Consider the following 17,500-nt stretch of genomic DNA (forward strand, 5'->3'; position numbering starts at 1 on the left):
GCAATTCCTGTCACTGAAGGTTAGTCTACCAGGAGAAAGTGGGCTTAAAAGCCAAATAATACGCTCTTTTCTTTTAATTTCATAAATTTTGTATGGGATTATAATTTTCGTCCCTTCACCGTGCCCGTGTAATATTAGCAAGAACTGACAAATTTGCTTAAAATTTTCATGAGATGTCTCAGTGCTTCATTTTGTTTTTTTCGATGCCTTTCCTCTTTTAAGAAAATCGTAAAACTCAGCTGCGCTCCTTTCTTTAAGTAAATTGGAAAAAGCCAAGCCTTTACGATGGCTATAATTGTAAACGGAGCTGTTTTGAAACAACTGCATGGGTGCGTTTTTCCGATGCCCTTGACGCTTACTGGTCCAGACCATCAGCTTCATAGAACACCAAACGCCTTTCCAGGTTTTTAGGACCTATAGGCTTGTAGGGGACGACTATACGTTTTACTGTCACCTAGCCAAAAGAGACCTTGCGATCTAAATTAAGTCGAAAGAGGGAAACATTGTAAGACCTTGCTGTGACACCAACCGCGGCACTAGTAAAGTAAATTTATTTTCAAATTGAAGTTTTGTGAACCAGAAAAAAAAAGAGTTTAAATCCCAATCAAAGGGTAAAGTAAACCAACTTTTCTTTAAATATTATGCACAGTAAAACGGAGAAGTAGAAATCTAGTAGTTTGCTCGTACATGTATGTTTATATCAATTATTTTGTGTAGTCGACTTGCAGGGGCATCGATTGGTCGGTTTATCTGTGTGGAAACGCAAACTGATATGTTTCAAAACAATTATTTCTCTCATGCATTTTAGCTTTTTCACTTCCGTTTAAAAAATTATGAACAATAATTATAAAGTTTCACAGTTTTCCAAATCACTAAAGAAAAAGCACATTTGACTCAGATAATCGTTCGGCAACATAATTCAAGTTCTATATGGTTGGTGATTGTCATTCTGAAAAAAAATGTCGCCTTTAAATGATTTTATCAAAGCTCTACCGGTGAAAAAAAAAATTACTCCGATGATACGCCAAGCCATGTCGGAAAGGAAACCCAGTTTATTGGAATCTTCGAGCTGGATGATGTAAGAACTTATGCGGGCGTCAATCGCTGAATAAACTGCCGTTTTGCACAATATGCCCTCTTGTTCAAATACAGAAAATGTAAGTTAAACGAATTGAAGTGAATTGAGGACAAAACTGAAAAAAGTCACGTAGACACTCAAATTAAAGAAAATGCCTTCAACCAATGATCCAACTATTTCCGACCGTTTTGTCTTGACCCTTGTTTTAATAAAAAAATTATTACGTTCCTCTTTGGGTTTTAAAAAGTAACCGGAATAAAGTCTCTCAGTTATCTGTTATACAATTATATCAGGGGAAACCGGCGCACACTGAATTAGCTTTTTGCGAGGTGCTGTTTGAACTACGACTGTCAGTTTATAACTGATAATGAAGCCGGCGGTCACGATTATTTATGGCAACCTTTAAGCAGCATTTCATATCTCCCAAGTTGAAAACAATGCCCATAGTTGTATGAAATGTTGGGGAAATGAGCAAGGGCCGAGGAACTCTTCTTGACGCTTATCGAAAATCGTCTTTGATTTCTGGACATATCTGCCTCAAAGTACATTGAAATTATACTAAATGTCGCATTCCTCTTTCTCAAGAAAGTGGCTGCAAATTTTTTTTTGTCTTCACACCAAGAAGAAGACATAATAATAAATAAAATATGTATCGAGATATCAATGTCTAAAATTTCCACAATGCCGGTGCTCTAATTTAAAAAAAAAAGAAAGAAAAACGAGCTCATAAAAATTATCCGTGTTTTGTTTGCTTTCCCTTTCTTTGACGTACTTCACGGCTCGAACGTTCGTGGGTCTGAATTTATTAACATTTTTAATTTCCGTTTAATGTTTGAATAAAGGAAATTTCCTGAGACGGTTTAGGAAATAAAATGTTTCCTTAGGCGGTTGTGTCTTTCATTATGCCGGTACTGTCTGCAAATGCCAATGTTAGGAATCATTTAATATAATGTTATCTTTATATCTATGACAGACATGATTCTTGATTCTCGATTCTTGATTCAGATTCTTGACAGACATCCCTCCGCATTTCCGAAAGTCCTCATGGCATCGAACAGCACTTGGCCAGCAAATCCATATGAAGATCTTAAAGCAATCTTGAAGTCTCGGAGCACTGCAGAGTATGCCTTAGAAACGACACTCTACTTCTTCATCAACTTGATGGCGTTGCTCGGCAACCTTGTGGTGTGCTTGATCTTCTATAAAAATCCCCTGTTTCGAAGTGTCACTTACCTTTACGTTTTCGCTCTCGCTGTGTCTGATGTTGCCATATCAGCATTTTGTATGCCTCTGGTCTGGGGTGTGCTTCTTGTGGGTGAATGGAGATATTCAGCTGTTGTTTGTGCCATCCACGGCTTCATGGTTCTGTTCTTAGCCTTTGTGTCCCTTCAAACGATCGCCCTTCTAGCCTTTAACCGATACTGCCGCGTAGTAAAACCTTGGCTCTTCCGCAGGATCTTCACGAGGCAGTTTGTAGTTTTCTCCTTGCTGGTGGTTATGTCTTCCGCAGCACTGTTGCTTGGTTTGCCTCTAATTACTGGCTGGGGATATTTTCACTTTCATCCCGAAAAAATAACCTGTGTGTTAGAGTTCCATAACCAGATCACTGACAATATTTACACCGGTTTCCTTGGGTTGGTAATTGTCGTTCTCCCATTCACTGTGATCATTTTCTGTTACTCTAAAGTTTTCTTGATTGTGCAGAAACATCGACAACGATTTTCTTTCGCGGATTGCACAAATCGAAATATTCCACCTCCAAGGCTTAGCGTCGAAGAAATCCGCATCACTCAAACATTATTCGCAATTGTTCTCGGCTTTTCAGTTTGTTGGATTCCAGTGTTCGTTATTGAATTCACTGACTCCGTCACAGGAAATCACTCTTTGCCCAGACGAGTGTATCTTTCTGATGTTTTCTTAGTTTCCATAAGTGCTGTGATTAATCCAATCATATATGGAGTCCTCAACAGGACTTTCAGGATGGAATACTATCGCATGTGGCCTAGCTGTTGCACCTTGGCTAAGAATTCGAATGCATGAGATGTTACAACAATTTAAGGGCAGTTGGACAAGACAGCACAATTCAACTGAGATCCATAAATATACACTTTTAGATGAAATGTTTGATCATATAGAATCTGAAGAATGAGTTTTTATTAAAAATGTCGAAGTTCGGATACGGACAAATTGGGAAGCCACGGAGTTATCATCAGCTGTCAGTAAACAAACTACAGCCGAAGTCTCGAGGCGATCCAAAGTAACCGGTATTTTTCCGAAATTTTCCGATAAGGTGCAATTTTGTACCCTCTCCCTAGGGAAAGCCATGCTGTAGCAACGTTCTCTTCAGAGCGCTTACAAAACAGCAGCAGTTTTTGTTTGTGGAATACATCTTTGGGTATTTCGCCTGAGTTTTTCCTGAGTGACGTCAGGGTAGATAATAAGTGTTTACCATGACGAAAAGTACTTCCTTAATGTAAATTTCAAGGGGTGGATCGACGAAAAACTGAAAAGGATTTATTTCTCAAGTGGCGTCAAGCTCTGCTTGAAGGAAAATTTCTACTACCCTTGGTCCACTTGAGATGGGAGAAAAGAAGTGGAATCGAAGACACCAAAGCCTTGGAAAACCAGCACTAGCTTAGAAAATAAGCAAGGGAGCGACCTACTCTACTTTCTTCAAGTTGACCAAAGCGCACTGATGCGAGAGGCGCAGTTGCTTCGTTAAAACTGATCCTTTTATCACGGTAAAAAACGGTTTATGGTTTGGATCGCTCTACTACAGTCTTGGAAAATTAAATGGAAAATTCCCAAAAATCAGTGATAGGAAAATGGCGCGTTTTGGCCTTCACGTGGCTTCATCCTTGATTAAGGGAAAAGGGGGCATTTCTGTTCCATTTTAATCTGTCCAACATTGAATCTTGGACAGACTAAATTTTTTATGGAAAATTGACACCACCCCTTCACACAAAATCAATGATAGGAAAATGGCACCTTTTGGCCTTCACACAGCTTTATCCTTGATTTAGTTGGAAGGGGGCATTTCTGTTCCATTTTAATCTGTCCAAGGGGGTAGATCGGATAAACCTTGGACTGCGACAACACTCCCTTCTCCTCCTCCACCCCCGTGACTAGTGTTCACATAAGGTTGCAATTTGATGTTGATTCCAACGTTTCTAACAAGTTCCCGATGTCGGTGTAATTTTTATGGAATGAGCGAGTTTTTCACAGGCTTGTCCTTAAAAATTGCTGCAAGCCCCTTTCTTTTACGCTTTTATTCTCTTGCTCCATAAATACACGAAGTCACGCTTGGTCAATACCAAAGATCTATCAGCCAGACGTGGCCGACTCAAACCGAGTTTAACTGAATACTGAGGATCGCGAAAACGCACTAAAGTCAAACAGAGTTTACGGGTACTTTTAACACTCTTATTTCATTTACGATCACGTGTTCTGTTTTCATTACGTGAGGATACGGTATGCCCTAATTGCATTTAAAGTACTGGACTACACTATTCCAAGGACTCAGAGTATCCCTTCATTCTAATTGCACTCGTACGCTTGGAAAGACGACTCCTTTATGAAGATTTTATCGGAAAAAAAGTTAACACTCAGTATTAGAATTGTACTCTTAAAGAGCTGTAAAAAAAAATTGAGTTTTGAACGGAGTTACTCCGTTCCTTAACTAATCAGTACGCATTCGGATTTGTGCCATGTTTAACACCAACCAGGGAACGAGAAAATAATGTGCCGTGGCAGCAACTTGAACAAGTTTCCCCGAGCTTCAAGTCGGCCTCTCGTTTTTTTTCCCCTGATCTCACTGGTTCATTAAACTCTTGTGGTGTGAATGGTTAAAACGTTTTGATACACTCAATAGACCATTTTCGAATTCTCACGGCTGGACTGGATCTAGCATGGAATGGAGGCTAATGCGGGCAAATCTTCTCAAATGCAAATTAATTTTCCCGCATTAGCCTCCATTTCATGCTAGATCCAGTCCAACCGTTACGAAACGGGCCTATTGAAAACTACTCGTATTGTTGACTTATTTATAAGTTACATCAACACTAAATGTGAGAATAAAAAAATGTTAACATCGAGAGATGTTGGCTTTGTTTAAGCAGCCATTGCTTAAGAAAAGTCAACTTCCCATTTTACTGCAAATTTCCTCTCCAACAAATAAGTAACCTTGGCCCACAGGAAATTATAATTACAATTACCGAATTTTTTGCAAGCATACTTTCAAAAAGAGCATTTGTTCCCAGAAGGAATGAAATCCAGAATCGCTAATTTTTGTTTTTAATAACACGTTCGGTATTTAAAATCCCTGCGCCAAGGAAATTTGGAGGGAAACTAACCGTCCCCAAACTATTATTTCTGGAACAATTTTTTTGAAAGAAAAATCAAGTTAACTTGGTTAGAACGATTATTTCCTCCAGTTACTTTTTTGCGGAGTCGAGGTTCTAAATAAACAGCCTCACTAAAATATACCAGTAATAAAAATAATGTTTACGTGCCATCCATTAAAAAATAATTAACATCTTAATTGGTATTCAACGAAAATGAGGTGAACCTTTCCTTGCTTATTTTCAATTTCGTTACAAAAACTAATTATTTCATTGATAACCTTGGAAAAAGTTGAAAACGCCAACTTACACTCTTAAGAGACACAGCCTCTAAGTTATATTACTTATCATTTCTTAACTTCTCTGACTGACAAAGAAATAGTAACGATAAAATTCCTTGCTATTTACATGAAGCACTAAATGACCTAATGCAAAAAGCCATTTTCATTAACTCGTGTAAACTGGCCATTGAGTAGAAATTGATAGAAGCCGAGGAGATCCTGGAATATTGCGTGTATTTTCCACGAACTCCTCCACAACCGCTAGTGTATTTCTAGGAAGCTATGGACACATTTTCGAGCATTGTAAATAAGCAAATAATTAAAATTAATAAATAAAACAAAGTATGTCTACATAAAGTAAGAAACAAATGTAATTGTCTTTAAATAACGTTACCACATTTGTATAAAACATCGTCTAATTAAAAATTAGACCCGTAGCCCTTACGGGCTACCCAAATGGGCTATTGACCCGAGGCCCTCGAGGGCGAAAGGTCTAATTGTTTCAGTACCACCAAACTAGTCGGACAGAAAAGGCAATGATAGAGTTAGCAAATGCAAGTCGAAGAAATGTTTATTTGGGAAGAAAACGAAAGAAAGCGTCACGCTTTTCGTTACTCTAGTAGCGTAGCCAATTAAAATCCAGGATTTGCATTAGTCCACTAGATGGGTGATACTAACTAACAGTAGTGTCTTGCGAGCGGCAGAACACAAATGCTATTGAACAGTACGTTTCGTTACTAAAATGTCCAATGATTTGAAATCTCTAATTTTTGTCATTCAATTGAACGCTTCGATTGATAACGAGGAATAAAATTATTTTACGTGGATTCTTCTTGGGGAGCACTAGTGTTCCCATTAACCTGGTGTGATACCACAGATATATCCATTCTTCTGCGACATTTTCCTTGGCAGCGGAGGGGGGACGCAAAGGTCTGGCGCGGTACTTTCACTGGCATCAACCTGTAATGTACTCATCAAGTCCACATTTTCGTAATGGTGTGCTCTTGGTCGAGTACTAGCCACATTGGAGATTTCGCTTTCTGTGGTTTGTTTCTTCTTCAAATGAAGCTCCGGTGGGCAACTTGAGGCCGCCTCTTCGGTAGACTTCGAAGTTTGTAACACGACGTTTTCATATGAATTTTTATGAACCTTGTTATCTTGGACACGTGGAGGCAAAGCTGGCCTCTCAGTTTCTATATGTTTTATTTGAGATGGAACGACAGGTTCGCCATTAGTTGTGTCAGCTGTTCCACTGTACCGCCGTCTCAGCACACTTGCGATTTCAGGATCGAGAGGAACTGACCATCTTTCCGTTGAGGGTATTATTCCTAAACGCAAATCACGCTTCCTTCTTGGAGGAGGCACGGGATGGACGTCACCAAATTCGCCAGTAAAAGACACTTGACGGACAAGATCGGTTTTTTCTTCAACAGAACAATTTCTTTGTTCCGTAAGAATAACACTTTCCGCATTCTTGAGTACAGGGTTCCGTTTTTCCAGGATCATTCTCATAGATTCATTGCTATCGGAAATCACATCAATACAGTGAGAATTTTCTGGTAGTGAACACGACAGCCTTTTGGCACTGCCACAGTTTTCATCCCTGTTTTGTGAAATCAGTTCTCTTAAAGATTCACTCAAGCCTTCACATTTCTCGTCCAATATCTTGCCTCTGCTTTCTTGCTCAACAACGTTGTCAACACCAGCTTGCAAGTGCTTTGGAGTAAAATTTTCGTATCTCGATTTGGCCGATTTGGGGAGGCAATTCTCATAATTCTGTCTCAAATTAGCAACCACGGCCGAGGATTCACTTTTCTCGGGCCTGAAAAAGGATCCATTCCCGTGGCTCCTTTCTTCACCATTTGACACTTCAACGTTCTCATAAAGAGACTGACGTTCATCACACTTGTCGAACGAGCCGTTTGATATCTTCCAGTTATCATAACGCGAGTCTGAAGGGCTCAAGGCAGACTTTGATGATTGCAAGTTGTGGTTGTCATAGTAGTTTCTTTGTGATACAGTAGCTGACTTGTTGCCCTGTGGCTGAGAACTTGACATGCCTTTGGCTTGCTCATTCTTGGTGTTTCGGCCCATCTGCCCTTTCTCAGGAAAGTGGTTCTCATATAGATTCTCAATGTCGGGCTTTGACGAATCCCTTGAAGAGGTTCTGTTGGCTGTGTTTCCCAAAGAAACAGGTGTGGCATTTGGCTTGGGCCTTGACAACTCGACATAAATATCATCTTCATCTTGTGTCCTTGAAGAACTAGAAATCGACCTGTCTGCCACCGTCTCTCGCCGTGAGGTGTGGCTTTCCACAGCGAACATTTCTTCGGTACTTGCAACTGAACTCTTTGAAGGAGGTGCTACTTTCTGAAAAACCGGTGCTAAGCTCTTTGAAAGCGACTGTGAAGACTTCGAAGCGAGTGAGACTGACGACTTTGCATCGAACTGAGAATCCGAAAGGCTGCTTAAATCCAGAGGGCATTTGTTGGCAGACAACACAGGGGTAGTCAGGACGTTGTGTTCCCTTACGACGTACCTTGGTTCCCCAGGCATCTGTTTTGGAATGGGAATGGGACTCGACATAGGGCCATTGCTAGAAGCTGGGGACATAAACTCATAACCAATATCTGGGCCCCTGGCGTTGGGAGTCACAACGCTCGTGTTCTCGTATGATGCACCCAAGGGGCCTTTCCTCTGTTCGGGGCTATTTTCACCATATGAAAGGTTGTTCCTTCTAATGTCTACACTAGAGGAGTAGCCACTGTCAACGTCGATTGAAGAGGTTAAGTCACTCTCAATAGAGAAACTTGACCGTGAAGAACTTACAGTGCTGTTGGTCGTGGAAAAGCTTGCTGAATCCAAGAGGACAGGAGTTTCGTAGATATGAACACTTCCACAATCTGAATGACAAAACAGAAACACAGAGCAGTCATAAACATGACTCTTGATGGCAGCTTTGCTGGTGGCGAGGTGACCGTAATTCAGTTCAAGAGTGTGGTTTTTAAGTATACAAGTATGTGTAAATGCCGTTCTTTTCGCTGGGAATAAACAAATGAGGACAGAGCGTATATGTTTGCTTTCTAAGAGGATACATCTTTGTACATTTCACGACCATACATAACAGAGCTATATACCTTTTTCATAATGGCGGCCCAATAAAATACTCTCTTGTTTTAATGCTAATAAGCCTTTCCAGCCTCGATATGATGGGCAAAATTCAATAGAACATGTTACCCAAAATGAGGCCAGTAGGTCAATTAACATAAATACAATAGAATAGAAATCAGTCGCCATTTATGAAAGTGGTCTATTCTCACGTTAAGGTTTAGACGTAACTTGGGTTTCTTGCAGCAATCACAGGATGTTGATATTAACTGCTGAACATTAGCTGGTGCTCTGATGACATGCTCTGACGAAGAAAACGCATACAGGCTAGGGTCTTACCACAGTTCGTAACCTTGCTGCACTTTTTTCTTGCTGCTTTTGACATATTTCTATACATTCAGGAAAAGACAAAAAAAAGAGATCAATGCACAAGTCAAAAAGTTTCATTTGAATCCCATAAAAAAATGTCTGAAGGACAAGGATTGAAACATGTGGAGTAAACGAGGAACAAATGAGTAGACGTAACACAATGTCCAGCAAATACAAGACATACCTTTGTTTTGGTGAAACTGGAAGACTTGGTGGAGAAACAGCTGCAAGTTGAAAAATGAATGTTAGAACTAGACTTGAACATGTTATATCCATGAACATTTCTCTCATAATAGGCACGTTGTTTCTTTCCGGTATCAATTAAGTGTTCCTATTTATTATATAGACAGGAGTGTTTTACTGGAAAATATACCAGTCCTAAAATTTATACGAAACTACATCCGGGACCTGAGTTGCGTATTTTCCATATCCTCACTAGCGAGTGTATTGAGACGTCATTTCCCGCCTTTGCATGTTGCGTCTTGTTGCCCAACAATGTTGCGAGCGTTTGCACGAACCTTTAAGATACATCATTGTTTTTCACTCGATCATCGTGCTTTATGAACGAGAAATACATATACATCAATCTCCATTGCTCCTTTTGTTTGGCGCTTCAAAAACGAGAAATATTGGGAACGCAAGGAAAACGAGTGCGTATGCGCTTATCCACGAAGCTCGGTGTTTCCACTGCGTATCCGCGTATCCACCGAATTTAGGTTATAGCTTCGAGGTGGCAGGGTACTCTGCAGTAAGGCAACGAATTGAACGTTTGATTGACAAATTGAATGTTTGAATTGCCAAATTGAATGTTCAAATGACGAATTGAGTGTTTCAGTTGCCGAACTGAAAGTTTGGATGGCCGAATTGAATGTTTGAATTGACAAATTGAATAAATAAAAGAACAAAGCGAACCTAACAATACCTAATCAATAAGGCCTAATCAGAATAACAATACTTCTTTTGTCTGCCGCCATTGTGGTCAGGTCTAGTCTACCCAAGATTTGGGTTTAAGAACAACAAGTTTGAATTTTGGCGGAGATGGATACCCAAAAGCGGCCAGGTAATGGTCTGTTTATTATGCAGATACTGATGAAATGTCCAGATTAAAAACAACTTGTTTCGTTCATTTTCGAAATGGTGAAAAAGTGGTCATCGACCGGTAAAAAACGCATGTTGTGTAACATGAAACAAGGTATGAAAGTTACGAAAGAGAAATCATGATCATGCCATATTGAGCCATAAAGTAAATTTGTTATGTAGTGGATAACAATTATATTACCGCACTAAAGTATCTCACAACGAAGGGGAAGCTCGCTTTTATTGGATAATCGTGTTAGTTAGCACAACGACACCTATATCCTCACATTAATATCTTCACTGCGCGCGGTCAAGATATGATATTGTAGTAAAAAGGAAAATCCTACTAGTATTTCATCAGTATCTATATAATTAGTGTACCTATTACAGTATGATTTCCTTTATTTACAAAAGGTACGGTATGAATTGAAGTGAGAAATACTTCATGAACACGTACATTGTACAAAAGAATGCAGAAAACAGTTCAACACTCGAAATCGTTCGCGGAATGTGACTGATCTTGGCAAGATGGCGTTGGCCAGGCCATTATGAGAGCCCGGCCGCTAAACCTACCTCGTCTTAATCCACTGTCCACAAGTTCTGAGGGAAACATTCCGACTTGTTTAGTCCTCATGTTCTGTCCTTTCCACCAAGCGACATCACGGCTGAAAAAGAACAGAACACAAAATTTTCAACTTTATGCCATTTTTGTGACAGAAAGACAAAAGGTTGGGACTGTGGTGGGAGAAATCATCTCCCAAAAAAGTGGTCCAGCCTCAAATCCTCGAGGTATCTCTGCAAGTGAGCTGTGTTTGTTGGATCGCAACCCAGCTCCCTGGAGTGGAATTTGAGAATGAACTCCAGCCTTGCCTGGGAAACTGATTATTGGGTTCCAGAAACACTGCAAACAGCGTTTCTGAGTGTTTTATTTTAAAAGTTTCCTGGGGGGGGGGGGGGGGGGATGCCCCCAAACCCCCTAGGTGGAGCTGGAGACGACAATGATGACGATGATGGTGCAACCTTCAAACCAACGGTGTCAATGCAGGAGATTTAACTCCTGCCATCAGGTTCCAGGTTACCTCAGAATTAGAGTACAGTGCATGAAAGGGCTCCTCAGAAGTTACTCGCTAACTTATTGGTATTATTATTTCTATCGTCATCATCATTATCATTACATACTACAACTTAATAATATACAAAATAATACACTTTACAGAGCAAGTAACCTATTGACTCCCGGGGGTTCCCCATTGACGAGTAAAATCATCTTGCATTACTGTAAAATACTGGCCCAGTTTAGGCCGGTTTGGGTGTCAAAGGGTTTTAATTAATTAAATTAAAGGGGCTAAGTCACGCTATTTTAGGTAATTTTGTTTAATTTTGTTAATTATGAGCTCTAAACGTCAAATTGGCAGAGCACGAGTCTTTCATTTGCAAAATCAAGGCCACATAACAACTGAGAATGATTTTCCAGCTGTGTAAATGCCATTTTGATATAGACTGATATAAATTTGAAAAAAGGTGGGCCGACGTTTTTCAAATTTACCCAAATTCCATCCATTTCAATCCTCTCCAGTTTTGTCCATCCATGTCCCTTCTTGGCTTCCCTGTGTTTTGTTAGGGTTCTTCTATAGTTTTGAACAGTTATTTTGATATTTTAGTTAATTCTATGACCATTTGATCAGTGCTGAAATTGCCTAAAATTGCGTGACCTAACCCCTTTAAGTATATCGTAATACACTGAATCCTTGCTTGTCACTATCTTTAACACCCAATAATAATAACTAGTATTGTCATGAACACTGTAGTCAAAGTGTGATACAAGAGAAAGGAGAACTCCTAAGAAAATATACAACTTAGTGTACCTGTACATGTAAGTTAACAGTTGTCTGCAAGGGTGATATGATACACATGATTTACTGAAAAACAGAATATTCGCACAAAAATTACTTTTTGCACTGATGTATCTACCTACCTGGCATCAATAAGTGTGACAATATCTCCTGCCTTGAAAGTCAGATTTCCTTGACTTTTGCTCTCATAGGGGTAGACTGCAGCAGCATTTACAGGGTACACCTTATTGAAGAACAAAAAATAAATCTGTAAGTAAAATAAGTACTGGTAATTAAAATGATAATAATGCCTCAATGGAATTTGATCGCCTGGGTGAAAGAACCTGACTACACTTGGCAGTGACAGACATTTCCACAACCCGAGCGGATGTCATCTTTAGAGTCTAGCAATGGTTGGAAACTAAAACGAATAGTGATGCTCTGGTCTATGTTGTGGTGGAATGATGTTCAGCAACATTCACCATTCTTAGTTGCTCCTTTGTGTTCAGTAAGTCATGTGTTTAGGTTCCTGCAGATTTCTCAATAAAAGTGGCCTCACAATCACAGCATGTGATCTTGTGTACTGTTCTCTGTCTGTCCTTGGGGTCGTCTGTCTTTGACATTAGTTACATGTAGTAAGCACTGTAAATTCGTTATAGGCCATTCCGGAATTGCACAGGAAACTGGGGTGAGTTTCAAATTTGAACCAGTCGATAAATTGACACCATCACATGAAAGATAACATTGAGATTGGGCATTTGTCCATGTTTGATGCTTTTACAGTGTAGGTCGAACAGGTACGAACTTACAGACTTAAAAACACAGTCAAAAATCCATAAAAACGTCTAAAATTTTGAGCCTGCATCCCCCAAACCCATATAAACTCTCAAAATTTCTTGCGATTTCTGTAATATTCATAAAAAATTAATAGGCAAACAAAGTGATTTTCACCACACGTGCTTTCAAATAGTAGGTCCATGACAGGATTTTCCAGTTGTCCCAAATCTGATATACATTTTAAAGAGTTTACAATGAATATGGTGTTGGGGGATGCAGCCTCAAAATTAGAGACGTTTGTATGGATTTTTAGTTAGTATGTTAAGTCCGTAACTTGGTCTCTGCTTGACCCAAAACCATTAAACTCGAACAGATGGCCGATCTCAACGGTATACATGTATTTGATATGGTGGTGTCAATTTATCGATTGGTTCAAATTTGAAACTCGCCCCAGCTCCTGCGCAATTCCGAAATGGCCTGTACATTCTGTGGGCAACATTTACAGTGTATATTGACATAAGTTTGCAGTATGCGTGTGATAGTTTCAGAAGTCCCTCTAATATGTACTGTACATATTATCGCAGTGGTAACGGTTGAGGAGGTCGGACTGATGTCATTTTGTCTGGTGTAACGTATGTGTTGCGGTTGACGAAAGCTGTGCTATACGGCATTCATTCATTAATGATTGCTTACAAAAGTGTGACATACATACATGCACATGTACATTGTACTCAGGCTCAAGTACATGTGATACACTGTATCTCCAATAATAACTTCTTACTAACCGAGCACGAGGGCCGTACTGGGGAATATTGGCCCGCGGTCGTGTCAGTACTGACCGAGCGCAGCGAGGTCCGTACAAAAACTACCGAGGGCCAATATTCCGCAGTATGGCTCAAGCTAGCTCGGTTAGTAAGTAGTTTATTATATGGCTTTTTCATTACCTTTTGCTTTGTTTTTGCAAGCCCGTAATCGGCCCGTGGGCATTACAGGAAAATAATGCCCTACAATTCAGTCACAATTAGCCAATCAGAGCGCGTGTTATATCGGCTACAAACACAAGCCATATAATAATTATTTATCATTTATGATAATTTTGTAATGCTGTTCATTTGTACCTCTTCCAACATTTTCTTCAGAACACTAAACCTGGCCCGTTGGTGTGGTTCATGGGCCCAGCAGCAGGATGTCAAAATGTTATAGATATCGCTTGGACAATGATCAGGTTTCTTGGGCCTGTCACACAAGGGCATATCCACTTTGTCCAAGACCTGCACGGTATAAAAATAAGAAAATCTACATGTAGTTTAAATAATTATACTATGTATTGCAGGTTATACAGTAGATGAAAAAGAGAAGTGATCTTTGCACTAATGTGGGCAATTTAATATACAAAAAATTACATATTATTTGGTATGTACTAAAACAGTGGATAGCGTTGAACGTGCGCGCTGCTTGGCTACTCAAACTCCAGATATCCTTTGCGATTCACCTCCGAGCAATTCATGTGCGAAAATGTCGTAATCTAGTTTGCAGGAATAAAATTTGTTAAAATCATCTTTTTGTGGTATACTATTACCTCATAATTGTCACTGTAGTATACTAAAACAACTACATGTATTCACCTCAGTGTCGGTGGCTAGTGGCGGATACTTGTACCTCGCCACTTTACGGCATGTTAAATATCCACCACTAGCCACCTCCACTTCGGTGAATAGTTGCTAATTATTCCCTTTTGGGCACCTGAAAAATTCAGGTGGCTTTAACAGGATTCAAACCCATGACTTCTGTGTTGCCAGTGCAAATATGCAAGATACTAACAAATCTACAGTTGGCAGCAGGTCAATTTGTTGGGCTCATGTGTTTTGGTGAAAGAAAGTTCTTGATGATTGAAATAAACTGTACATGTATATTTGAAGTGTGGGTTTTAGATCAAAGGGAGGAGTTTTATCTGCATCTCAATTTTAGACACCTGAAATTTTTAAGAATTAACGATTATTCCATGAGAGAACGTTGGATATGAGATGGTAAATAGCCAACAAGGCACGTAGCGCTGGGTTGGCTATAACCAGTGTCATATCCGACAAGTATGAATGGCATAATTGTTTTATTAAATTCCTTAAACTCCAAAAATTTGAAAGTACAAAATACATGTACGAGCGAAAAAAGAGAGAAAATCCTAGCAAAATAGAAAAAACTTGATGAAGATGCGATGTTGTGTAATATCTTGTGGTCAGACAGACGTTGGCTCATCACAAAAACATTTCTTGCCTTTTCGCATACTTCTAAATGCAGAATTGATCCAAAGTTTCTACAAAAAAAGTTTCTTTTCATTTTTGGCTTTATTCAGAAAGAAATTTCGCTTTCTGGCAAAAACGGTTTTAGCTTAGCAATCATTTACCATATAAGGTCAAACTAAAGGTATATGAGCTGATAACCGAGATTGAGTGAACCAATCACAGCATGCGAAATGCATTATCCGAGGTTGAGAATTTAATAATAACTATTATTATATGACTAGCCCTGTGAGGTCTGTGTTTATGGACTGAGACGAATAAACAAGCAAAAAAAGAAATTGGCCAATATCCAGCCATCTTGACCTCCTGCTTGGTCAATAACCCATATTTATTGTCCACATGAGTGCAAGGATTACTTCTCCCTTCCGAAATGTCAATTCTTTGGTAAAATGATAGTCATGATTATTAACCCATGTCCCAAGTAATGAGTAAAAAGAAATTTCAACAAACTGACAAAACAGAGTGTCATACATGTAAAAGCACAACTGATGGGATTTACAAGTGTAGCCAAGACATTTATTTCAACCAGGAATTACACGTATTACATTGTAGAACAAATTTTCCCAGCTGGTGGTCAGAGAGAAACTGGTGCCTTAACCATGCAGCCTGCTGCTGCCTTTGCAAGAAGCATACTGCCCCAAAGTTGGCTCCCATTTCAATCACTCACCTCAGCCCCATTCAAACCAGGCCATGGCTCCATTCCATAAGAAAATAACTCTATGATAGTGATTCCAAATGCCCAAACATCAGATGCATGAGAAAACTTGCGGAACTTTAGAACCTCCTGTGGACACCTTAAAATGCAAAACAAGATCAGAAAGACTTCCACAAAAGTGCCATAAAAGCCAGTTTACATTTTCAGGGAGACAATGCAGTTATTTTCAAGAGCAAACAAATGGCTCGGCTTCGCCTTGGGTTTGTAAATGACTGTGAAACAGATCTGCCACTCACATTATATGTACATGTATCACAAATCCAACAACAGTGTACTGTACATATACACGTGTACATGTATGATCAGTCTTTAATGTGCCTCTTCTCTCCTTACACTAGGCACACTGGATAACTTAATATATACATGTACATGTAAAAATTTTAATTTGCTCATTACAGTAGTTTGTCTTGCATCTCAAGAAGAAAATAAGAGATACAAAAGAACATGGATGAAGAGCATGCATCATAAAAAATTATTTCACATTAAGACAGGTAAAGACTGCCATAAGATTACCAAAACACTTATGTATTTCAAAAAACCGCACTGCTAGATAAGCTACACTCCCAAATTTCAGGCATGAATTTGAGAAAAATAAAATCTTGAAAAAAGAACTCTGGTAAAAATGGTTGTTTGTTTGTTGGCAGTAGTTCGTAAGAAGTTAATCAACTCTTAAAATACAATGTACTTTTTAAAAGCTTATCTTTAATTACTTGACTGACAGCAGTTGTCTTCATTGTTAACGCCCAAAGTTGAAATTACATATTTGCGCGAAAGTAAAGCTCAGGGAACGATACAAAACGTTTACTTAGTAGCCACACTGGATCAAGTCACGTTACATGGACATCCGCTTGCATGTCCTCATGAGTTCTCCCGTATTTTCTTGCATGCAGTGGAGAGATAATGTTGAAGTGATAGGTTAAAGAATAATTATGTTTAATCTTCATTTCCTGAAGGGTTTTCACGTTATTTGTGACCCCAATCACCAGCCAGTTTACTCCCTCTGAAAGCAATGGTCTCAATGATACATACACGTACATGTAAGTGCCACCCACTATTTTAAGCCCAATATTTCGGCAAAAAGATGCGGCTTACACTCAAGTTTTAATGGTACATTAAATTATTTTCATGTGCAAACTAACCATGCAAAAGGTATTTTTCCGCTGGGATGCATGGTATAATGGTCGTCTTCCCCAGATAACACACGCATCATTCCAAAATCCCCAATCTTGACTTTCTCATAGGATTCCAGCAACAGATTCCTAGCTGCAAGATCGCGATGGACAAATCTGTGTGACTCCAGGTAAGCCATCCCTGATGCAATCTGAACCGCAAATTCACTCAGACCACTTACGGCAAAGTTGTGAGGTTCATCTCTTAGTCTAGCAAGCAGACATCCCAGTGGTGCTAGTTCTGTGACCTGGGAAGGAGAAAAAAAGTTAAGGATTGCATATGTAACCCATTGAATCCCAGGGGCTGGCCAGTTTAGGCCCATTTGGACGTCAAAGGGTTAACCCTTTGACATCCAAACCGGCCGAAACCGGCCAGACTTAGTATTTTACTCTGTCTAATGCCAGACGATTTTACTCGTCAATGGGGAACCCCTGGGAGTCAATGGGTTAATCAGTC

General features: G+C 39.5%; 2 protein-coding genes across 3 annotated transcripts in view; one reads left to right on the forward strand and one right to left on the reverse strand.

The window, feature by feature from the left end:
- LOC138050329 (melatonin receptor type 1A-like) overlaps positions 1 to 3,265 on the forward strand; it is a 12,074-nt gene extending 8,809 nt beyond the window's left edge. Inside the window, exons 1-2 of one of the 2 annotated variants that reach the window (XM_068896685.1) lie at positions 1 to 19; positions 2,084 to 3,265. The exon at positions 1 to 19 is cut by the window's left edge and continues 102 nt beyond it. In XM_068896685.1, the coding sequence (XP_068752786.1) occupies positions 2,123 to 3,118 (996 nt within the window). In that variant the 5' untranslated portion in view covers positions 1 to 19; positions 2,084 to 2,122 and the 3' untranslated portion in view covers positions 3,119 to 3,265. The remainder of the gene's footprint in view (positions 20 to 2,083) is intronic. The other variant, XM_068896684.1, reaches the window with a different exon arrangement.
- A 927-nt stretch (positions 3,266 to 4,192) lies between these two features.
- The window catches only part of LOC138051740 (ack-related non-receptor tyrosine kinase-like), a 23,010-nt gene continuing 9,702 nt past the window's right edge, over positions 4,193 to 17,500 (reverse strand). The window contains exons 4-11 of the mRNA XM_068897998.1: positions 17,014 to 17,291; positions 15,827 to 15,953; positions 13,981 to 14,133; positions 12,229 to 12,329; positions 10,827 to 10,918; positions 9,361 to 9,400; positions 9,147 to 9,196; positions 4,193 to 8,602 (exon numbers count right to left, since the gene is read on the reverse strand). Of these exons, the coding sequence (XP_068754099.1) occupies positions 6,555 to 8,602; positions 9,147 to 9,196; positions 9,361 to 9,400; positions 10,827 to 10,918; positions 12,229 to 12,329; positions 13,981 to 14,133; positions 15,827 to 15,953; positions 17,014 to 17,291 (2,889 nt within the window). The 3' untranslated portion in view covers positions 4,193 to 6,554. The remainder of the gene's footprint in view (positions 8,603 to 9,146; positions 9,197 to 9,360; positions 9,401 to 10,826; positions 10,919 to 12,228; positions 12,330 to 13,980; positions 14,134 to 15,826; positions 15,954 to 17,013; positions 17,292 to 17,500) is intronic.

This window comes from Montipora capricornis, chromosome 6, assembly GCF_036669925.1.
Source record: "Montipora capricornis isolate CH-2021 chromosome 6, ASM3666992v2, whole genome shotgun sequence".
NCBI lineage: Eukaryota > Metazoa > Cnidaria > Anthozoa > Scleractinia > Acroporidae > Montipora > Montipora capricornis.